Genomic DNA, 23,561 nt, shown 5'->3' on the forward strand with positions numbered 1-23,561 from the left:
ACACACATACTCACACCACACACCCCTCCCCCTCTCTCTGCTCAAGCTGTTGAGCTGCTCCTCTGCCCGCTGCTCTCTCCTGCTTTGGTCTGTTTAATTGTCTGGCAGCGGCTCCTCCTGCTCTCTGTGTTTGAGAAAGCCACGCGTGTAGGTGTGCAAGAAACCGTTTGGGTGGATGGGAGTGCACTCATTGGCTCTCCTTTCTCCTGCTTCTGCCTCTTGTGTTTGTCTTAATGTTTTTGTTTTTGATGTTTCTGCTGTTGACTCCTTTAATCTCTCAGTCTCTCTCTCTCTCTCTCTCTCCCTCTCCCTCCCTCCCTCCCTCTCTCTCTCTCTCTCTCTCTCTCTCTCTCTCTCTCTCTCTCTCTCTCTCTCTCCCTCTCCCTCCTCCCTCCCTCCCTCCCTCCCTCCCTCCCTCTCTCTCTCTCTCTCTCTCTCTCTCTCTCTCTCTCTCTCTCTCTCTCTCTCTCTCTCTCTCCCTCCCTCCCTCTCACCACAATGTCTCAATATCTCACTCTCTCTCACTCTGTTTGTCTCTCTCTCTTTCTCTCTCATTCTTTACTTTTTCCTTTTCATCATCCTCTTCCATTAATTTGCTCTTCCTCCCTCTTATGTCCACCTCATATTCTCTCTGTTCTCCTGTTCTCTATCCTCTCTTTCTTTCTTTCTCTCTCTCTCTCTCTCTGTCTCTGTCCTCATTATCCCTCGTTTTCTTTCCTCCCGGTTGTTTCCTCTCTGTACTACTGTACTCTCTGTCTTATGCTCATATCTACTGTTTCTCTCTTATTCCTTTTATCATCTTCTTTCTCACGTTGTTCCTCCTTCCACCGCTCTCCCTCCATCCCTCCCTCCATCTCTCCATCCCTCCCTCTCTCCTCTCTCTCTCCTCCCTAGGCTGCGAGCGCTGCTCTGAAGCCGGACTACGACGTGCTGGTGCCTCAGTGTCGGCCCCTGTCCCCGGGAGAGATCCTGGGCTGCACGTCGCCGCGGCTGGACCGCTCGGTCAATGCGGTCATGTGAGTGGCCTCACTGTAGTTACCCACAGTCATTTCGGTTTTCCCCTGCTGAGAGGATACACACACACCAAGTATCCACCAAGAGTTATTACTGAGCACACACCCCCACACTGTTCTGTATCTGTTCCTGTTCTGAGCAGTCCATCTTCCCTTGGCTAAAAGCCACACTGTATACATCAGCTTTAATGGTCACTCTGTCAACTCTGGCTGTGCAGGATGGCCATGATGACTGCAAAGGTGCACTTAAGGGATGATCAGTTGCATGTGGATTAGTGTGGGTGTGTGTTTGTGTGTGTGTGAGAGAGAGTGCGTACGTATATGTATGTATGTGTGTGTGTGTGATGTGCACACGCCTCACTTGCCCACTCTTCATCTACCCTCTCCCTGCCACCCTCTGTAAAAATCACCACTCGCCTGTCATAGAGTGTGCGCGCAAACACACACACACACACACACACACCCACACACAGTCTTCACACCACGCAAAAAAAAAGCCAGGATTGGACGCTGAACACAAAGGGGACTCTTATGTCAAATACTCCCATATGCCCGTTGCATGCCCCTCACTACCATACCCCACCACCATCACCACCGCCCCGAACGTGCCAGCGCTTGGATCAGCATTAATAAGCGTGGCGTAGTTATGCACCCACCCTGGGGCCCAGGAGCATGGTATGGCGTGGCTCCTGCAGCTAGAGCTCACGAGCGATCATTACGAGAGAGGTGGAGGGGGATTAGCATTCTGAGACGAGGGTTTAGAAGAGGAGCAGCAGGGTGGAGGGCATCGGAGTGTGTGTGTGTGTGTGTGCGTGTACGTTGTGTGTGTGTGTGTGTGTGTGTGATGCTCAGCGGTCCCTGGTGAGAATGAAGCGCCTTTACGTGTGCAAGGAGGTGTGTTTGTCTTGCCCGCACCTAATCCCAGGATAGAGGGGCCTTTGATGTGCCAGCATTCAGAGAGAGAGGGAGATGGGAATTGATTACCAGGCCTAAGAGTGTGCCGTCCTGCACACACACACACACACACACACACACACACACACACACACACACACACACTCTTTCTCTCTCTCTCTCTCTCTCTCTCTCTCTCTCTCTCTCTCTCTCTCTCTCTCTCTCTCTCTCTCTCTCTCTCTCTCTTAGCTGCCTTCTCTTAATTTATGCTGGAGGCCCCTACCCTAACCTGTTCAGGTGGGGGGCTTCCACTTGACGACAGACTCTCTCATCTGCTGATGGTGGCGCTACTGCGTCCTTGAAGAATAAGCTTGAGGGACATCTGTGGCGGAGGAAGGCGGACAGGAGCATCGGTAATGTCCTCGCTGTGTGATTATGGGTGTACCCGACGATTGATTATTCATACCATCCGATGCACCAAGTTTCGGTGTGGAACGTCACGGTAATGAACTATTAATTACAGCTAATGCACTGGCTTGCCTACTGCAATAAGGCTGGATACTGTGTGAGCAGGCGTCTCTGTCTCTCTCTGTCTCTCTATCTCTTTCTCTCTCTCTGTCTCTCATGTTTTCTCTCTCTCTCCCTCGTTAACAGTGGAGGTATAACCACAAATTGCTTTGAATTATTGAAGGCTCTCCTGGATAACACGCTGTATCGTATCGCATTGAATCCGTCAACCACAGTCCGGTGGAAATGTAGTTCCAGAGTGGCACTCAAAGGAATGGCGGGCAATAGCTCTGAATGCCACACATCCCAAGCTGCTGAGCTAATGGGAGGGGTGGAAGCCGAACCATTATCATTAAGTGTTGCAGAGGCCACCAGAGGCGGTGGCATGAATCCCACCACAGCTGCTTTGAACCGCCCACCTGCATGCGGAGAAACAAACTACAGCCACATTTAAAACAACCCGCTCTGCTTCTGACCCCTGAGAAGCGGACCAATTTGCTGACCCGTTTTTGCCAGCAGAATTAAAATCGTGGGGGGACCCTCCGGCGTGTTACGTTATGCGAAGCACAAGCGGCCGTCCCTCGCGCAACCCGGAGAGGCTTGAAGCATAAAGGGGGCAGCAGCGGGGATGGGGCAGAGAAGGGCTCCCAATTGCCCACTAAAAGGATTTGGGCTTTTTATCTGCACCAGCCATGCTGCGTTTGAAAAAAAAGGGGTAGTGTCAGTGAGGGCTTCTTCCGGGCAGTCGAAGCGCTCCACCGAGGGGCAGACGGGCAGGAGGACAGGCGAGGGCGGGGTTGGGCAGATGTGGTCACTCCAGCGGCCCGTTCTGTCAATTGTCTCTCCCCTTCAGAGTCGGGTGGCAAGGGGGTATCCTGTGATTGGGGATCACCACCTCAGAATGTCCCTGACCCTCTTTCTCTCTCTCTCTCTCTCTCTCTCTCTCTCTCTCTCTCTCTCTCTCTCTCTCTCTCTCTCTCTCTCTCTCTCTCTCTTAGCTACCCTTCTCTTAATTTATGCTGAGCCCCCCCTACCCTAACCTGTTCAGGGGCAGGGGGCTTCACGACTGACGACAGACTCTCTCATCTGCTGATGGTGGCCGCTACTGCGTCGCAGAGGTCGCTTGGGGACATCTGTGACGGAGAGGCGGCAGGAGCATCCATTGTCCAAGAAACTGTGGTGGGTCGTGTACCCACGACTGATTGATTATTCATACCATCCGATGCACCAAGTTTGCGGTGGCGTCACAGTAATGAACTATTAATTACAGCTAATGCACTGGCGCTTGCCTACTGCAATAAGGCTGGATACTGTGTGAGCAGGCGTCTCTGTCTCTCTCTGTCTCTCTATCTCTTTCTCTCTCTCTGTCTCTCATGTTTTCTCTCTCTCTCCCTCGTTAACAGTGGAGAGGAGTATAATACAGAATTGCTTTGCTGAATTATTGAAAGGCTCTCCTGGATAACACACTGTATCGTATCGCATTGAATCACGTCAACCACAGTCCCCGGTAAATATCGAGGCGTTCAGAAGTGGCACTCAAAGGAATGACGACGAATAGCTCTGAATGCCACACACATCCCAAGCTGCTGAGCTAATGGGGAGGGTGGAGGCGAACCGTATCATTAAGTGTTGCAGAGGCCTGGGCGGTGAGCGCAGATCCCCACCACCGCGCTGCTTTGAACCGCCCCCCACCTCGCACGGAGAAACAAACTACAGCCACATTTAAACAACCGCTCTGCTTCTGACCCCTGAGAAACGGACCAATTTGCTGACCGTTTGTGTGGCGCAGAATTAAAATCGTAGAGGGGGACCCTCCGACGTGTTGCATTATGCAGGCGCACAAAGCGGGCGGTCCTCACGCAACGGAGAGACGCAGAGGCGCATAAAGGGCCGGCGCAGCAGGGATGGGGCAGAGAAGGGCTCCAAGTGCCCACTAAAAGGATTTGGGCTTTTTTATCTGCACCAGCCATGCTGCGTTTGGGGAAAAAAAGGGGGTAGTGTCAGTGAGGCTTCTTCCGGGCAGTCGAAGCTCCTTTCGAGGGAGCGGCACGGGCAGGAGGACAGACGAGGCAGGGTTGGGCAGATGTGGTCACTCCAGCGGCCCGTTCTGTCAATTGTCTCTCCCCCCTTCCAGGGGCGAGTCGAGGTGGCAAGGGGTATCCTGTGATTGAGGGATCACCACCTCCAGAATGTCCCTGACCCTCTTTCTCTCTCTCTCTCTCTCCTCTCTCTCTCTCTCTCTCTCTCTCTCTATCTATCTCTCTTCTCTTCCTCTTTCTCTATCTCTCTCTTCTCTTCCTCTTTCTGCTTCCTGAGCCCAGGCTAATTAGCAGGTTTGATTGTTCCTCTCCACCCTTGCCAGAACCTGACAGCCAAGCCCTCCCCAGCCACAAACACCACTGACAAGCTTCCTCCCTCCCACCAGCAAGGGGCTGGTGTGGATGATGGCTTCTTTCTGGTCTGTGTGTGTGTGTGTGTGTGTGTGTGTGTGTGTGTGTGTGTGGCTGGTCCAGGCCATAGATTTTGGCATGACTGGAGCATGCCTTGGGAAGCCTGAGTGCAGGGAGAGGCCATCTCCGAGGCCTGGCCACTGGGGACGCTGGGGGAAATGGCAGACATCAGTGCTACATCATGCTTAATTGCTGTGCTTTGGTTTTTACATGCAGCCAGCCAGACTGAAGTAGATATAGATCTGGTAGTAAAGATCTGCACACAGTCAATAGCACTGCATCTTGTCATGTCCCCTTACTTCCCCCTTGTTCACAGCTTTCTCTTCCCTCCCGTTTTATTCTTTACAGTTATCTTGGAGATGGAAGATTTCACCTCGAGTCTATTATGATTGCCAACCCAGATATACCAGCGTACAGGTAATGAATTTACATGTCATGTGTTTTTTTCTCTCTCTCTCTCTCTTTCTTTGACTTTAACATTCATTTGGGTTTCTTTTTATATGATTTCCAAAATGCTGAAATGGGGGTAGAAAATGTTAAGATGCTTTGACAATCTCGAAATCCTCATCTCTCAAGGGTGCAGATTTTTGTAAAGGCTGTTCTTAGAACTTAGAAAAGGCTTTGCCATGTGCCTTGCTTTTTTTCCTCCAATAAATTATTGAGGAGATTCAAGGACTCTCCCTCCCAAGTCCCTAGCCTTGAGATGAGCTTAAATTAGAATGCTAATCTAATTTTCCACAGTAATAAAATGCGATACAAGGCCAGCAGTTTTTTATTATTATTATTATTGTTATTATTTTTTAAAAGCATCCCTGTCATGCCTGTAGGTATGACCCTTACAGCAAAGTCTTCTCACGAGAGTACTACGACCACCAGGCCATGCGGGCCGCCAGGCTGGAGGCCATTGACAAAGCCCGCACAGCCCAAAGATGGGGCCTGATCCTGGGTACCCTTGGTCGCCAGGGCAACCCCAAGATCCTGGAGGTAACATTGAACTTCTAACCTTGCCGCTGCAACAGGATATATGACTTAATATCATTTGGCCAATAAGTGAATCCTGTTACATGCTAATTAGGTGAGAACTGCTACAGCTTTGAGAAGTAGTTTGGTGTAGTGCTCTCCTAAGTTGTTCTTAGATACCTGGTAATGGACTTATTAAATGTTGAACACCGATAATGCAATAGCTGTGTGTCTTGAGGCATGTAGTGGTGTGTCAAGTGGTGCCTCCTGTTAATAGCAACTGGCTTTGATGGGTTTCTGTGGGATTCTCACAACATGTCTAGTTCGCCCATTTAGTTCGAATGGAAGAATGTACCGGGGGGGGCAAAAAGCAGAGTCCTCCTGGAACTCTCCTACCAGAGTGAGACACTAACAACGTTAAGGTCATGGTTGTGACACCAAATAAAAATGCAGGTTGGCGTCACTTTATATATGCAAACCATTTTTAAAGGTTAAACAGGTACAATAGCTGATTTGACATTTCTATTATGCGTGTTCACATATGCGATGCAGGAAGCATACTCAAGCATCCACACAATAAACAGCCGCCGTTTTCTGTTGTTTCTCGTTGCGGCAGGGGAGCAAGGTGCGGTGAGAAGTGAGTCGGTGAGAGATTGCTGGGCGTGAATCTGGTGGTGTGAAACATTAGTCAGGAACAGGAACACGAATCATAAATACCTACTCATTATGATCCTTGATGTCGTAGAACCATAAATGTTTGATTGGCGTAATGGATGGTAAAATGTTCTGAAGAGTGCTTCAAGGGATGGTGCTTTAGAAGTCTCCAAGAGTGCTTAGTGGTACTAAGTGAAGACATTTTAATAGTGATTTTTACATTAATATATTTCTAACAAACACTTAATGCTTACACACACTCTGTAAAAAACATACCCTGAAACATACCCTATTTCTTGAGGCCAAATGAGAGATGAGGTCATCACATAAACACAATGAAGACGGGGGACACAGGAGCTACTGAGTCATATAAATCCATACGGTGTCTAATCTCGGGTGGCCAATGTTAAGTCACAACTCTATATATATATATATATATATATATATATATATATATATATATATATATATATATATATATATATACACACACACACAACACACACACACACACACAAACTCTCTCTTAAGGCTGTGTGGCATTTATCTGTTGTGGGAAAGGTGCCAGCTGGGGTCGATTGATAACCTGCTTGTGAGGCTGCTGGAGGAAGACATTGCGTAGCCCTTCAGTCTCTCTGTGTCCCAGAGCCTCCCGGAGTCCTTTTCCCTGTCATCTGCACTCCTCCAGCCACACTCTTGTCTCCCTTGTCTTAGGTTCTTAAAGATGCTCCCCTCACTCTCCCACCAAACATCTCTTTCGTTCTTTCTCTCTCTCCCTATCTCTTCTCTCTTTCGTTCTTTCTCTCTCTCTCTCTCTCTCTCTCTCTCTCTCTCTCTCTCTCTCTCTCTCTCTCCGTGGTCTCTTCATCTCCTCTCCTCTTAATTGGTATGCACAGAGCATGAGACTGAGACATGGAGATTTCCAGCAACTCCCCGGTTGTGCTGTCAAATGAGATTTGTAAGCCAATACCGAGCTTTTCCCTGTCATTCTGACGAAACCAGGAAGAATTCCTCTTCCAGAGACTGCTAGAGGGAGAGTCAGCAAGACAAAAGACCAAGAAAAGAAAGCGAGAGAGAGAGAGAGAGAGAGAGACAGAGAAATCGAGACAGAGAGGGAGAGAGGGGGGGGGAATGAAGGAGAAGGAGAGAAGGAGAGAGATGAAGATAAAGTAATTCCCCGGGAAAACTCTTTGTAGCCTGTGTCTCACTGTGGATTTGCATGCATCCCATTAGGCAGTCCCATCGGATGGGCTGGGTGATGATGTAGCAGAATGAGGCATTAGTTCCTGTCAAGTTTGTCACATATCTGGGGCCCAACTCACATCTCCAAATGGAAATAATTTTTTTTCCAGCGTCTAATCTGAAATGTGAATTCATTTTCATATATTTACAGCCCCCACACACACACACACACACACACACCTTCGTAAGACATTTACGGTACGCGTTGGATGGTATTTAGATGATGCGGAGGTGGTTAAGCGGGGCGTTGCTTGAGGTGGTGTGTGTGCGCGTTGAAGTGGATCGGTGTCGCGTCGTCTCACTGCTACCAAGATGGGGCGGGATAATCGCGACGAATCTGCCCGTGTATTTTTGTAGGAGCATGGAGTGTAGTAAAGGAGGGAGGAAAAAATCCCTATCCGCTTACATTTGGCAAACTCCTGCCTCCTTTGAAGCCAGCCATTCACCTAGTACTTTCCCTCAGTGATGTCTGGAGATTTTCGTGGGGTAATATTCCTGCTCCACTGGGCTTCACACTTCAAAGGGCAATTCTGGTGCGTGGCGGCACACTCCTTTATCTTGCTGAACTGGGCTACCCATTGATCTTATTTGGCGGCATGTATTTGCACATGCCTGACTTACTCAGAGCGAGAGAGAGGGCTTATAATGGAGAGTGTGTGTAATTAGTGAGTTGAAGGAGAGCAGCCGACTGCAGCAGCTACCTTATTCCTTTCTACAGCTCAATGTTGATCGTGTGTGTGTGTGTGTGTGTGTGTGCGTGCGCGCTCATTTGTGTGTGTGTGTGTGTGTGCGTGCACGCTCATTTGTGCATGTGTGTGCGTGGGGTGTTTGCACATGTGTGTATATGTGGTGAGGTCAAACATTAAGTGAATCACATCAACTGCCTTTAGGCAAAATATGTTCAAAGCCTTATGACCATCCCCTGCTTCAGTCCTCCCACCTCCTCTCTGGCTCCCCCTCGCTCTCTCTTTCTCGCTCTCTCTTTCTCTTTCTTTCTTTCTCTCTCTCTTTTCTGTTTTTCTCACTCTGTCTCTCTTCAGTTTTCACTTGCAGGCTCTATTGACACAACAAGAGTGCTTGTTGTCAAAACATGTACAGACATAAACAATAAAACTAATGCTGCTGTTATGAATCACTAATACTTACAAAACATACATAAATAAATAAAAAAATACAACTAACAAATATGTAAAACAATGAAATACAAAAGAATGGAAAAAAGGATAAATAGATGGAGGTAAAACATTTCTCTTTCTTTCTCCATCACTCCATCTCTCCATTTAGCACCTGGAGTCCAAGCTGGAGGCCCATGGCAGGTCTTTCACCAGGGTTTTGCTGTCTGAGATCTTCCCGAGCAAGCTGCAGCTGATGGCAGATGTGGATGCGTGAGTCCCTTCAGATACAACACACACACACACACACACACACACACACACACACACACACATAATAATAATAATAGATGACTTCTCTGCAATGTCGCCCCTACCTGTTTCCCCTCCAGAATGCTTATAATTGGGTATCTCGTTGTTACATGGCCATATGGCATGGAAACAAGAGCTGGGTCGCGTGGTTTGCTACAGCCATAGAAACTGGCATTACATCACAGCATTATATCAGTAGGAAATGAAAGGCCAAGCCAAAAGTTTCTTGGCGCATTGTAGCTCTTTTCAAAAGTATTTTGTTGACATGGGAACAAACAATGGAAAATGAAAACTGTGAGTCATCTCAAAGGACTTCAACAAAATCAACAAAGAAGAACTAGGAAAATAAATATTTTGGTATTGTTGATACCATATGGACAATACATATGTATGTTCTTGCACCTTTATATTAGTTTTGTTGCTGTGAATGTGTATGTCATGAATAACAATTCTCTTGGTGGCCTAAGGTCAGATCTTCACCATAGATAGATGGTTCGCCAATAGATGTAAATGTCACACGTGTCCACCTACGTCTCTTTGGGAGCCCAGCAGGTTGTGTGACCACCGTTGTGACGAGTCCGCTAAGCTGCCTACACAAACGGCCACACAAACCTCGAGCCTTCTGTAATGAAAATGGTGACAGGAGAGTTGAGTGTTTAGACTGGCCTGGTGAAGCGCACTTGCAGTCAGTCAGTCAGGTAAAGAGTGGCCCTTCACTGAAGGGTCACTGAGGGTCAGCTGGCTGAGGAGTCTCCGAGTGGTGCTGGTGCAATCTTGAGTATGACTGATGTGTGCTCTCAAAGAGGCCGAGAGGCCCGTGGACGCGGTGACATGTCTCTGGGCTCGCTTTCCACCTCTCACACACACACGCACACACGCACACACGCACAGACACACACACACACAGACACAGAGAGAGACACACACAGAGACACTTTACAAACACCAATGCACACAGACACGTATTACACGTACACGAACACACACACGCACAGACTCTTTACAAACACCAATGCACACAGACACATATTACACGTACACGAACACACGCACACACACACTAACGCTCGCGCACACGTCCCGCACACGTGGGTCGCGATCTAAAAGAGTGCAGCGCGGCGTGGGACAAGTTTTTAAAAAGCTCTTTGCGGGAGCAGGCAGGATGAGAGAGGTGCGTTGGCGGGTGCAGGAGAAACAGTCAGCTGTTGATTCACTGCACTCCCGCAAATTAAATATGTGCGTACAATTATTGCGGGACTAACACACAGAGACATATTACACAAACACACACACACACACAAACACGCACGTGCACACAGACTCTTTACAAACACCAAAGCACACACACTCATGCACTCACAGACACTTCACAAACACACACACGCACGTGCACACACACAGACATATATTACACACACACACACACCCGCACACATATTGCACACAGATTCACACTGCTACCCATCAGCCTTTCACTGTGAGGTAATGAGCAGCCCTACCCCCTGTGGCGGAGGAAGGAGAGACTCAGCTGAGAAGAGGAGGTCTGCGTGCGGAGGAAGAGAGAGAGGGAGGCAGAGTGCTGAGGTGTGACAAAGGAAAAAAAGGAAGAAAGGAGTGGGAAAAGAGAGGGAGGGAGGGAGGGATGGTTGTGGAGGAGGCCAGCCTCATCAGCTGTGCCCTCCTAAATCTGTGCCCATGATGCCTGTATGTCGTGTTAGATCTCAGCCTCCCCGTACCCCTGCCCTGGCACGGCACCCACCCCACACCTCTGATCTCATCAGCTGGGTGCTCTCACCGAGCAGGGCTGCATGGAGGCCCCCCTGCTGACTCCGAGCTAGGGTGCTGCAGCACTCCGTTTGTCTACCTGTCGCACATCCCCATTAGATGGGCTGTGTGTGTGTTGCTGGGCTGGCCTTGCAGTGGTAGAGAAGACTGGAGGCAGTGTCTCAGATTCGGGAAATGGCACAGTTTTTATTTACCTTGGCACCCGGCAGATATACCAGTCAAGAGTAGAAAAAAATAACCAAAAAAAACTCAATAACTTCAATAATCAAATACCAATTCTCCACTCTAGCTTTCAATGGACCCAATATGCTTGTCTGCAAACGTAACTATAGGTTCACCACAGACCCTTCTGCCTACAGACCTATTCTGGCCACGTATATAACCCACTATCCATCTCCCCTAATCAATTATCTAGAAAAATATAACTTCTCTGTTTACATAACCCCATAGACATTCCCAACACTGCTACCAACAGTTTTATCAAATGACACTCATTATACATAATTCTTAAACACCATAAATATTCACAACACCCCCCAAGGCCCAACACCCCTCTCATCCCACACACTTGGCCCCTGCCTGTTTCGGACCTCCCCACACACAAATGTCCCTCCTGACTTTCTGTCGGGCCCATTCCCCATCTTCCGAACCAGGAAGTCAGCGCCACGGCAACGTGAGTGTTTCCTCTCATTGTATCTGTTTGGGAAGTGTTTGGGAAGTGTTTGGGAAGTGTCCAAGGAAGTTTCTCTTGTACCGGTCACGGATGCGTTGTGGAAGGTTATGTTGGCGTGTGCAAATGTAAGCCGTGCTTGTGAACTACGTCTGCTTCGTTTGTATCATTTGTCTCAATAATCTTTAGCGGTAACAGTCAGCCGCGAATCAACTCAGGTGTGTGTTGTGGGATGGTGATGAGGTGTCCTCAACCGATGGGAGCGGAAAGGGGTCCTGCCTACTCGACTGGTGGGTGTTCTGGCGGTGAGTGAATGTGTGTGAGCGTGGACCGTGAAAGACCCTTAACCACTCGGTGTGGGTTTGAATGGAGCGACCGGTGGAGTGGGAGTGCATGAGTAGAATAATGGGGTCTTTGTTCACAAAGGCCTCAGGCTACTGCTCAGTGTGTACTGCAGTCCAAAGGCCCGGTGCTGCTCTGACAGGAGTGTGTGTGTGTGTGTGTGTGTGTATTTGTGTGTGTGTATTGAGGGTCTGGAGGTTGAAACGCTCCCCTCTGTTTCATGCCTCTATTCCATTTGTTCAGAAAGCTGTTTTTTGGGACCGTTCCTCCGCTCGCCCATCGATCATGTGATGTGTAAATAAATCTCAAAGTGCCTGGGAATGCCCCGCGGTCACCTGAGAGACCCGCGTGACGCACGCTGCTGCTGCAAGAGAGGGGGAGCGCAGCGGAGAACAGCGCTGAGCTCACCTGTGAACACAACTTCTGCGGGATCTTTGGACTTGACTCACAGGGCAGTCAGCACCTGTGGGCACTGAATTTCAAAATCGAAAAAGTGTGTGTGTGTCTGTGCAGTGCCTGTCGGTGTAAGTGTGTTTGTGTTTGTGTGTGTGGAGTGGTTGTTGCCCACACACTGAAACAGATCCTCCCCCGTACCCCCTCACAAACACACCTACTCCAAATATGGTGGCATATTTACATACACACACACACACACACACACACACACTCAAGCATCGAAAAGAAACAATTAGGAAACACTTTAGCGTGCGTAATTATTCTCTCCCCCAGGCTTTCAACTACAGCACAGCTCCGCTCACTCTAAGCACTTATCATAACAGCATCGCAAATAGTCAGCACCACACTAAAAACCATCATAAAGGGAGAGAGGTCTTCCTTGTGTTACACCACACACACACACACACACGCAGTGTGTTCATTATCATCAACACCACACGCCTGCTCTACATTATTTAAGGCGCGCTGTAATTACATGTTTTAATTTAATTACACTATAGTGTGGCGGCTGGGTTGGATTTAAGCTCATTTCCTGCAGTATTAAAGGTTAATTGTGCTGCACTGAGGCAGGTCCGATTAGATTGTTCAAAGGCAGTCTGGCCTCTCTCTCTCTCTCTTTCTCTCTTTCTCCCACCCTTGCTCGGTGTCTCAGTGGTGGAGGCGTGGACAGATGTGGAGTGTGTCGAGCACACCAGGGCTGTGAGGGCAGGTTACGCGCTACACACACGCGGCCATGTGGTCTGTCTCTTTCTTTCTCATTCTATTCACTGCTTGTTTCCACGTCGCAGTCTCACACAGGTGGGTCATCCCCTCCCTTCACCTCTTCCCATCTGTCAGTGGATCTGACAGCTGGAGAGAGTTCACTGGGCTTCAGAAAGGTGTCCTCACACACACACACACACACTCCCCTGCCACTCCCTCACTCCTCACACTCACACTCACACTCACACTCACACTCACACTCACACTCACACTCACACTCACACTCACACTCACACTCACTCTCTCTCTCTTGTATCATATGCCAGCGCACTCGAGTAGAGCAGTAGCACTCTGGCATCTCCTCATCTCCCCCTACTGCTAGAGAAACGAGCAGATTGAATAGATGAGCTGAGAGGGAGAGGGAGAGAGAGAGCGAGAGAGAGAGAGAGAGAGAGAGAGAGAAAGAGAGAGAGAGAGAGGGATTGAGAGGTGGAGAGGAGAGGAATGGACTGTTCCAAGTGGTTTAGGTGAAGCCCCAATCAATTCTGAAGTTCAAGCGGCTGTGATATAAGACATGCTGTTACAAAGAAAGAAACTGAGTGGGAGAGTGCAAAAGCAGAGAGAGAGAGGGATTGAGAGGTGGAGAGGAGAGGAATGGACTGTTCCAAGTGGTTTAGGTGAAGCCCCAATCAATTCTGAAGTTCAAGCGGCTGTGATATAAGACATGCTGTTACAAAGAAAGAAACTGAGTGGGAGAGTGCAAAAGCAGAGAGAGAGAGGGATTGAGAGGTGGAGAGGAGAGGAATGGACTGTTCCAAGTGGTTTAGGTGAAGCCCCAATCAATTCTGAAGTTCAAGCGGCTGTGATATAAGACATGCTGTTACAAAGAAAGAAACTGAGTGGGAGAGTGCAAAAGCAGAGAGAGAGAGGGATTGAGAGGTGGAGAGGAGAGGAATGGACTGTTCCAAGTGGTTTAGGTGAAGCCCCAATCAATTCTGAAGTTCAAGCGGCTGTGATATAAGACAAAAGAGAGAGAGAGAGGGATTGAGAGGAGAGAGGGAGAGGAATGGACTGTTCCAAGTGGTTTAGGTGAAGCCCCAATCAATTCTGAAGTTCAAGCGGCTGTGATATAAGACATGCTGTTACAAAGAAAGAAACTGAGTGGGAGAGTGCAAAAGCAGAGAGAGAGAGGGAGAGCGAGCACAAGGAGTGGAAGAAGCAGCTGGAGACACAGAGCACCACACTGAGACTACTTTCTCAGTCTTTGTATGTTGAACTTTTTTTCCCAACCAGCTAAGCCGACCTTGTTTTTTTCCCCCACTGTTTCAAAAGAAGGGATAAATATTAAAAAAAAAATCTCACTTCTATACAGTAAGCATGTCCCTCGTGTTCTGCAATTATTATTCACAGGAAGAAAAAAAAACTCGTCTGTCTGAAAAAGGCCTAGCAGATGGAGACATGTTTCAAGGCTGATGTACCATTTCACAAACAGGGAGTCTCGAGAATGAGCCAAGCCCATGTGATGCACATAGAGCTTAGTGTTCATCTCAAAGCTATGCCACCTGTAATACAGCAGTTCAAGAAGAAGAGGTCTCTCTCCACAGACACCTACTGTAATCCTTTTCAAGAATGACTGCTTTGCCTATCGGTGCTTGGTGTATCATCTGCAGGAGTGAAATCTATAGTTTTCTGCAGAAGATGCTGTTTCTAATAATAAGAATGAGGCGTTGGCTGGTCTAAAAATATCTTGTGTGTGTGTGTTGTCCTCATATGCATACACCTATGAGCCTGATCTCTGATCTCGCTCTCACATACCGGACAGGAGCACAGCTGCTCATTAGACTGATCCCCAGACTCCTCACCTCTCCCCCTACCTCTGTTACACACACACACACACACAACCTCCCTCTCATGCTTTCTTTCTCTCTTTCTCCCACTCTCTCACACACACACACATCCACACATTCACTCACTCACTATCATCCTTTGCCCGTCTTTCTTGGTCTCTCTCCAGCTCTCTCCTTCCCCTCCACACATCCATCTCTCTGATTCTCTCCATCTCCCTTGTTCTCTCCCTCTCCCCTCCATCGCCTCTTTCCCTGTCCCTCTCTCTCTCTCCCTCTGTTCCTCTCTTCCAGTGCCCCCTCCTCAGGCTCATATCTAGGGTAGCCCCATAGAGACAGGGCCAGTGCAGCTCTTTTATTCTACAGCCGCTCTCTCTATCTCTCTATCTCTCTATCTCTCTATCTCTCCATCTCTCGGAGAGATATCCTCCATCTCTGAGGTGCATTGCTGTGGAAGAGACCGTGCAGCACACCAATGTAACACACACACGCACGCACACACGCACTCACTCACTCACTCACACAGGCACGCACGCATGCGTATACACACACACGCACAAACACACAAGCACACACACACAGGCACGCACGCACACACACACACACACACACACACACACACACACACACACACACACACACACACACACATACATACACAAGCACACACTCACTCACACATGCAGGCACGCACCCATGCGCACACACACACACACACACACACAGAGGCAAAGACAAATTCACATTCGCAACACAGGCAGAGATGTGCTCAGCCTCCCCAATGTGCCGTGTCTTTTCCATTCCTCCCTCTTCTCTCACTCACTAGTTTATCTTTCTCTCTTTTTTTCTCACTCGTTTATCTCCCTCGCTCTCTCCATAGGTGGGTGCAAATCGCTTGTCCTCGACTGTCCATCGATTGGGGCACGGCTTTCTCCAAACCCCTGCTGTCTCCGTACGAGGTACACGCGTGCTTTACAAGTCCACATCAGACAAGACCACCCACCCACCCCACATACACACCACTGTTCTGTCTGATGTTCCACATCCCATGAGGAGGAAGTGAATTACGCCCTTACAATTTATCATAAATTAATATATATATATATATATATATATATATATATATATATATATCTCATTCTCACACACACATTCACACTCGTCACCTCTATAAGCGCTCTGTAGTTTACATACAATACACACATACCATGCTCAGTCACCTCTGCATGAAGATGCAGATTTTCACTCACTGGCATTCACACACACACACACACACACATTCAGTCTAACCTCTCACTGTTCAGGTCCTTGTTGCATTTTCCATTGTTGTCTCTCCTCTCTCTCTCTCTCTCTCTCTCTCTCTCTCTCTCTCTCTCTCTCTCTCTCTCTCTCTCTCTCTCTCTCTCTCTGTGTCTCTGTCTCTGTCTCTCTCTCTGTCTCTCTCTCTCTCGCTCCATCTCTCTGCCTCTCGCTCCATCTCTCTCTCTCTCCATCTCTCTCTGCCTATGCCGGTGTAGCTCAGATGCATGGGACAGAGAGAGAGAGGGAGAGAGAGTGTGTGGGGCTCCAGCGCTCCAGGGCTGGCTGCTGCTGCTGTCTGCCAGCAGGGGAAGCATTAGAGGAGTTAGTAAATCTCCTCGCCCCTACAGCTGCGGCCGGCCTTGTTTACGCACAAAACTGTCGTCTTCCCGAGACACTCGCATAAAAAAAAAAAGACATTCTCCTCTACCTGGTGTCGCTGTCTGGTAGGCTCACTTTCTCTCGCCCCCCTTTTTTCCTCACGAGTACACACACACAGAAACACACACACACACAAACACAAACCTGAGTGTGTTTGTGTGTGTCTCTCACACACACAGGCACACACCCATGCCCACACTCAGACAGCAGCAGGCAGGAGACGGAGACAGTGAGAGTGAGGAGATGGCGGCCTCCGTGCCAGGCCCAGTCTGACTGGACCGTAGGGGAACAGCTCCCCCTGCTGGCGGTAAAGCTGCACCTCCAGCTGCTACTGCTGCTGCCTTTATGACTCACCCGCCCCCACCCCACCCCTCCACCCACCAGGGACCAGCGTGCTCTCACATAATCATTCATTTCATGGCAGCCTTTTAGCCAGAATTAGATTTAAACAACACCGCTCTCAACACCTAGGTATCATATGTACTCCCATAATGGCGTAAAGATAATAAGAGGCGTCTTTTGTTATTCGAGAGTGACATTAAGGAATGTGTATAATGATTTCTCCCAGAAATATGAGACAGTGCTGTGGAATTACTAATTAGATTGTTCTGACCTGGCTTTCCACCTTGGTAGAAAAATGGCCTTGGAGTGCCCTGAATATGCGATGAATATTCAGTAGATGCATAGACACATGGCACAGTGTAAATGACTATATAGGCAGGTATGCTGCTCTAAATTCATTGGACCACTGTGTGCGGTGATAGTTAGTCAGAGCTCAGAAATCTTGTTTCTAGGCATGTAAAGTATTTTTTTCCCTTGCAGATTGCAGGTATGCTGAAATGCCAGCCCTAAATTTCCGAAACTCATCTGGCGAAAGCAATTTGGAGGCAGCGTTGACTGTGTCTGTGTCTGATGATGCCTCTATGCCTTTATGTTGATGTTTTGTGCACACTTGACAGTGATTGCTCGGAGTCGCTCGCGTTCGCGGCATCTCAAACAACACCAATGGTGCGGGCCTGCCGGGCCTGGCGAAGGAAATAATCGATCTCTACCGAGGTTGTGCCACTCACGAGGGAGAATGCTGTAGAAATGGAAATGTAGACGACGTCAGGAACCTCGCGAAAAACGGCACCGTCCCAGAAGCGCTTGACAATTTCCACAGCGTCTCTGTTTCCACTTTCATGTCAAAGAATAAGGGGAATTATTTTACCATAGACCTCTAGTGAATGCTTGAGCAGGAAGCAGATAAATTTTTCCATCCTGTGTTCCATCCTAATATATCCCAGTATGTCCCCAATTTCTCAATGGTATTTAGAAGAGACGAGGAACAGAGACATAGGCTGGATGGAGGGAGGGTGTGTGTGGTGGTGGTGGGGGGGTGCAGAGGGTGGGCAGGCAGGCAGAGTGGTTATTTTCAGTGCGTCTCATGTTATATTTATAGTCAATAAGACACACTTGCCTCCCCTGTCAGCGTAGGGATTAACAGTAGCAGTGAGTAGCACCCCACACACACACACACACACACACACACACATACACACACACTACACCCCAGAACTCTGTAAGAGGCACAGAGAGAGAGGAGGCACATGAGGGATGAGAGGAGGGGGATGGAGAAACGGAAGGGGATGATGGAGAGACTAATGAAGGAGTGATGGAGAGGTACGGCTTAATCTGGGGAGTGCAGAGAAGCCGTTTGAAACAGGACGAAGACTGAGTGAGTGAAAGAGTGAGAGAGGGAGTAGAGAGAGAGAGAGGGATTGAGTTAGAAAGAGAAGGAATCAGAGAGGGAGGGAGGGAGGGAGGGAGAGAGGGAGAATGTGTGAGTGAGAGAGAGACTGAACGGAGAAAGGAGGAAGCTAGTTTGCCACAGGAAACCGGGTAGACATAACACTGTGCACAGAGCTAAAGAGAATGCTTTATGAGGCCTTTTATGAGCTCAAACAAGGGATAACAAAATGTCAAAATAAGAGCGTCGCGCCGGAGAGTGCTTTGCCAGCTGTCCCCACATAACAATAGCAACATGTGTTTACCACGCAGTGACAACACGAGTGCTGGCGAAATATAGACAAACGCTGCTCACCATCAGTGTCAGACAGACGGGAATGTTATTGAGTACAGCATGTCTGCCTGGCTGCCTGAGACAAGGAGAGGGAGTCCATGTCCTAGAGCTTAGACAAACGGGGGATGTTAAAGTGGTCATCATATTAATTATAATGATAATGGTCGCAGTAGGAGTGGGTGGCATTAGAGCCTACATTCTAGGCCCTTACTCCCAGAGTATGTTGATGTGTTTGGTTATTGTGTTAGTTGCCACGGCAATCGCCTGCGGTTACCGTCTCAGGCGGCGCTTGTCTGCTGATGTCCTCAGTCAATAGGAAAAGGATGATGGTTGCTCATTTGTAGGGTTTTTGCCCGCTGTCCGTTTTTGTTTTGACACGTGTCTGTTCTGGTTAGAGTCATGGTGGTGTCGCTTGCTGTCGCCTCTCACCACACACTGATTACTGGCCCCCCTCCACCATGACTGGCACAGGCAACTCATCAGCTGACTGCCATCCCTGCTGCAGATCCTTCCAGAAGCCCCCTCTCCTGCTCTCTCTTCATCTCTGTCGTTCTCTCTCTCTCTCTCTTTCTTTCTTTGTAAGTGTCTCTTACCCTCTGATGCTGTCTTTCTGTCTCCACCCATCTCTGCTTTCTTGTCCTCTCGCACGCTCTCGATCTGTGTTGATTCAGCTGGATTGTTAATACAGCCGACATCTTTGTCAGAATGTGTTTGTTTTGCCATCAGCAGAAGCCTAGCCGTTGACTGTTTCTGTGCCTCCCCCCAACCAATCCCCCCCACCACCCCCCCCCCCCCCCCAGGCCGCCGTGGCACTGCAGCAGGCCGACTGGCAGGACGTCTACCCCATGGATTTCTACTCCAATCAGAGCCTGGGGCCCTGGGCCCCCAATCACCCCGACAACCAACCGGCGCGGCCCCCTCGTCGACAGACCCAGGTGCGTGGCATGGCACAGCACACAATCACATGTGCATTTATGAAGGGATAAAGGGATGGGTAAGGAGGGGAGCGGGGGGACAGGTTGTGGGAAATATAATTTATTCAGATGTGCCTGAGAACCTAACAGCTCAATAAACCCAGTAGGAGGTTCAAGGTGTGTGTGTGTGTGTGTGTGGGGGGGGGCGGGGCGCGGCGCGCGCAGGGGGAGTGAAGGCATGTGTGGGGATTGAGTGCATCACTATGGAGACACCTTCTGTGGCTTGTGGGTAAGTGCACTCCGGAGGTGTCAGGACACTGTTGTGTTCTTGTGTGAACACGCAGAACATCCAGGCCACCCGGCACTGCTTACCATGCAGTCGGGGGAAAGGTTTTATAAGCTATGATGGTTTTTAATTGATGTGGATAACTTGTGAATAATGCAACAGCACTCACTGGTGACACATATGTGTGTGTATGTGAGTGAGAGAGAGAGACTGTATCACTCAAATGTAATTCTCATGTCTCCCATAAAAAGTTGCTGGCCAAATGTAAAATTTAGAGTCATTTACTTGCCCTATTTCCTTATTGTTTGCATGTGTGGTTGCTGGTTGCTCAGCATTTATTTTATTTTCTGGGAGTGTTAGCTGAATAGCCCAGCTCTCTCTTGTGGGGCTCGTTGAACGCGTCCTTTTAAGCGTAGTGTTTTCTAGCGTGCTGAATCTCTGCCCTTGGCTTTTCCAGAAGAGTGGGCAGACTGAAGAGAGACTGCCTCCCGAGCCCAAGCCCTGTGGACGCGACCAGAGCGTCCCCTGTGGCTGTCAGGAGGAGTGACCGAACAAAGCAGCGGCGCTGCTGCTCTCTTCCATGTCGGCAGCCAACCACGGCTTATCTTCCCCATCTGCAGGAGACTGGCCAGCCAATCAGAGCGCCGGAGCACATTGTCAAGGCGTGTCACAGGATGTTAATGTGGATCTCTGCCAGTCTCTCCCTTGATAATGACCACAATAACAACAACAATAACAGCAGTAACAACAACAGACACATTGCCAAAAAGGTCCTCTGTATCACAGTTGGAAAATATGCCTTTGTTGCATACTTCATGTATGGTGTGTGTGTGTATGAGAGGGGGAGAGAGGTAGGGATGGAGGGGAGGATGAGAGAAAAGAGAGAGGGAGGATTACTGAGCCACCCTGTTATTCTTGTTCCAACAACCTGTGGGCATATCGCTTCCATCATTCAGTCACCTTTTTCATTGCTTAAGCAAATGTAACCACACTTCAAAACTCTTGACGTTTTGAAATATTCTTTATAGTAGCCAAAGGCTGAGTAGACACTGGACCTTGAGTATTGTAAAAGACATTTACCACTGCATAAAACAAGAAGTAAAAAGTGTCCTTAAATCTACAGAATGGAAATGTCATTCACATTTTGCCCTGGGCCATCCAGATGTCTCAGTACAGAAATCAAAAGACTGTTTTTATTTTATTTTATTTTTTATATGACGTGAAAATTGAAAGACCCAGTGGAACTCTGAGATCTCCGATCTTCCTGGCATACCCTCGGAGATTCACAGCCAAGCTTATTAGATTCCATGTCTGTTGAATCACGATGGGCTGCCCTTGGGCTGTTGAACCTCAAAGCTCAGCACCATGCGCATTAATGATGCATTGCTTATTCAATCAATTAAACATTTTTTGGTGGTGTGTTGCCCAAGGAGCTTTTTGTTTTGCGGTGAGGAGAAAGCCCTTCTGCAGAGGGGAATTTATTCCACTAAGCAAGTGTGTGTCTGTCTCTCTCTGTCTGTCTCTCTCTGTCTGTCTGTCTGTCTGTCTGTCCTGTCTGTCTGTCTGTGGCCTTTTTCATTCATTTGTGACATTCTGAATAAAATGAATAATGTCTGAATAATGTCCTGTACTTTGTGTCCTGGTCGTTGGTCTGGTGGTAATGAAGCCGACTGGAGATGTGCAAAGAGGATGGAAATTCATGTGTTGCTGCTTGACTGTTTGGTGTGCATTGTTTGTTCCTCGCTGATAAAAATGTTAATTATTTATAAGCCAAGCTCTACCTCACAGCAGGGTGGGTGTGGGTGTGGGTGGGTGTGGGTGGGTGGGTGGGTTGGTTGAATTGTGTCGGTCTCAATCAAAACAGGTTTTCTCTGTAAGCCTCGGCTGCAGGTAAGCTCAGAATGGCCTCCTCCTCCTGCTGGCACCCTGTGACTCCATGCCGGGGTAGATGCAACCGGGGGGGCGGGGGCAGTAGAGCTCCGATCTTGGGGGTATGAGGGGTGGGAAGGGCATGCTGCAGGTCAACCCCCACAGATCACGGAGAACCTCCAGCCTTCAACACAGCCACTAGAGATCTCCTACATGCTGCATTATTCAGTGAGCTTTCACACTTGAAAGTGTCTGGAAAGTAGGTTTCTCTAGGAGAGAAAATCAAACTCCCCACGCTCAACTTCTTGGGCTTCTTTCTGACTTTTCGTGCTGTTTATTTCAGATGCCTTGAGTAAAACCCAACTCTGTTGAGCCAATAGATTAAATGACATGGTCCAGGGTAAGCAGAAACTAGAGGTGCACTTCTTCACAATATTTTCTCTTCCTCAATTTTTCAACACTTACATTTGTGCACTTACCGATATTTAATGCAAACTTAATGGGGTACTAATTATACCATAAATGATAACAATGTCCCTTAAAATGCAAGAAATCTGAAGACCATTTTAAAATGTATCAGTGGTGCAGTGGTTATTATTAAATACAAATATGAAAATTTACGACAGCTATTTGCAACTAGAAATAAACATAGAACTTGTATTTTTATTAACACAAAGTGGAGTATGTGAATGTGGGCACCCAATACTAAGAATCAGGCTCTATAATAAATGTTACACTCACCTTATAATCTGTCACACTGCAACCAGCTTGCTGTTTTGGGGAAATTCTGGGAGAGGAGAACACCTTGTTTATTTTATTGTGTGTTCTTGCTGTATCGCATTTTTGAAAATTAAATGAACTTAATAACTGGAACTGTTACAATTCTGTTTCTCTGGTTCTTGCCAAGTGATTAATTTTGCAGTTGGTGGTTTGCAGAAGTGGGTGTAATTGTTTTAGAGTCCACAAGGTGGAGCTCTGCTCATACGGATTATGTGTGTCAGGGCCCAGGAGAATGACACATCCCGTGTTCTTGTGGGGGACTGATTTAGTGATGTATTTTGTATAGCAGTGGGTGAGTGTTTGGAAAAGTGCAGAACCCTATGTACTCTCATTGCCTAAATGTGCATGTCTGTGATTGCTTCCAGATGTACGTGGAATGCCTTGCTATCTCTCCTTCTCCCTCTCTCCCTTTTTTTTCTCTTTCTCTGGCATCACCCGAAGTATCCCTCCCTCCTTCCCTCCCACTTGCTTTTTCCAAAAACTTTTGGACTTCACATTTCCTCTGCCAAGGGCCTCCATTTCCTGTGTTGTTCTGAGGGATTGGCAGAGAAAAGCAGGGGAGAATTAGTGCCTCTTGCTCTCACAGCTCATCTGATATCTCATAACTGACACGACCCTTTAAGCTCCTCAGCTGACAGGGAATGGGAAGAGCTTTGCGCTGTGCAGTTTTTCAGCTCACATGATCTGTGCCAACTGTGGTTTTGGAACTGATTGTTTTCATACGTCTCCCTTTGGCTGCCAACTGCACTTTGACCCAGAAGAGTGCAGTCCCTCATAACAGCTGGTCCCGGAACCTGCCCGGGTCTGGCCCAACGTTGGCCCAGACTCATCTGCTGCCTGAGCTGTTTTTTTTTTTTTTTTTTTTTTTTTTGAGGAGGTGTGAAAATGTAAAAGCCGGTTTGTTTTTCTCTCTGCGGTCTTCCTGCGAAAGCCGGCGTTGAAACAGGAGCTGGAGGGGTAATGACATGGTAATGCATGTGTGTGTGTTTCCGAGCAGGCTTATTTGCCTGTTGATTTTTTCCCCCGG

General features: G+C 48.3%; 1 protein-coding gene across 4 annotated transcripts in view; it reads left to right on the forward strand.

The window, feature by feature from the left end:
• Positions 1-21,506, forward strand: part of dph1 (diphthamide biosynthesis 1) — a 68,630-nt gene extending 47,124 nt beyond the window's left edge. Inside the window, exons 6-12 of one of the 4 annotated variants that reach the window (XM_048265451.1) lie at positions 895-1,016; positions 5,213-5,281; positions 5,692-5,848; positions 9,005-9,105; positions 15,824-15,902; positions 19,486-19,620; positions 20,346-20,578. In XM_048265451.1, the coding sequence (XP_048121408.1) occupies positions 895-1,016; positions 5,213-5,281; positions 5,692-5,848; positions 9,005-9,105; positions 15,824-15,902; positions 19,486-19,620; positions 20,346-20,432 (750 nt within the window). In that variant the 3' untranslated portion in view covers positions 20,433-20,578. Of the gene's footprint in view, positions 1-894; positions 1,017-5,212; positions 5,282-5,691; positions 5,849-9,004; positions 9,106-15,823; positions 15,903-19,485; positions 19,621-20,342 lie in introns of all 4 variants that reach the window. The other 3 variants (XM_048265450.1, XM_048265449.1, XM_048265448.1) reach the window with 3 other exon arrangements.
• Positions 21,507-23,561: the final 2,055 nt, after the last annotated feature.

This window comes from Alosa alosa, chromosome 15 (genome assembly GCF_017589495.1).
Source record: "Alosa alosa isolate M-15738 ecotype Scorff River chromosome 15, AALO_Geno_1.1, whole genome shotgun sequence".
NCBI lineage: Eukaryota > Metazoa > Chordata > Actinopteri > Clupeiformes > Clupeidae > Alosa > Alosa alosa.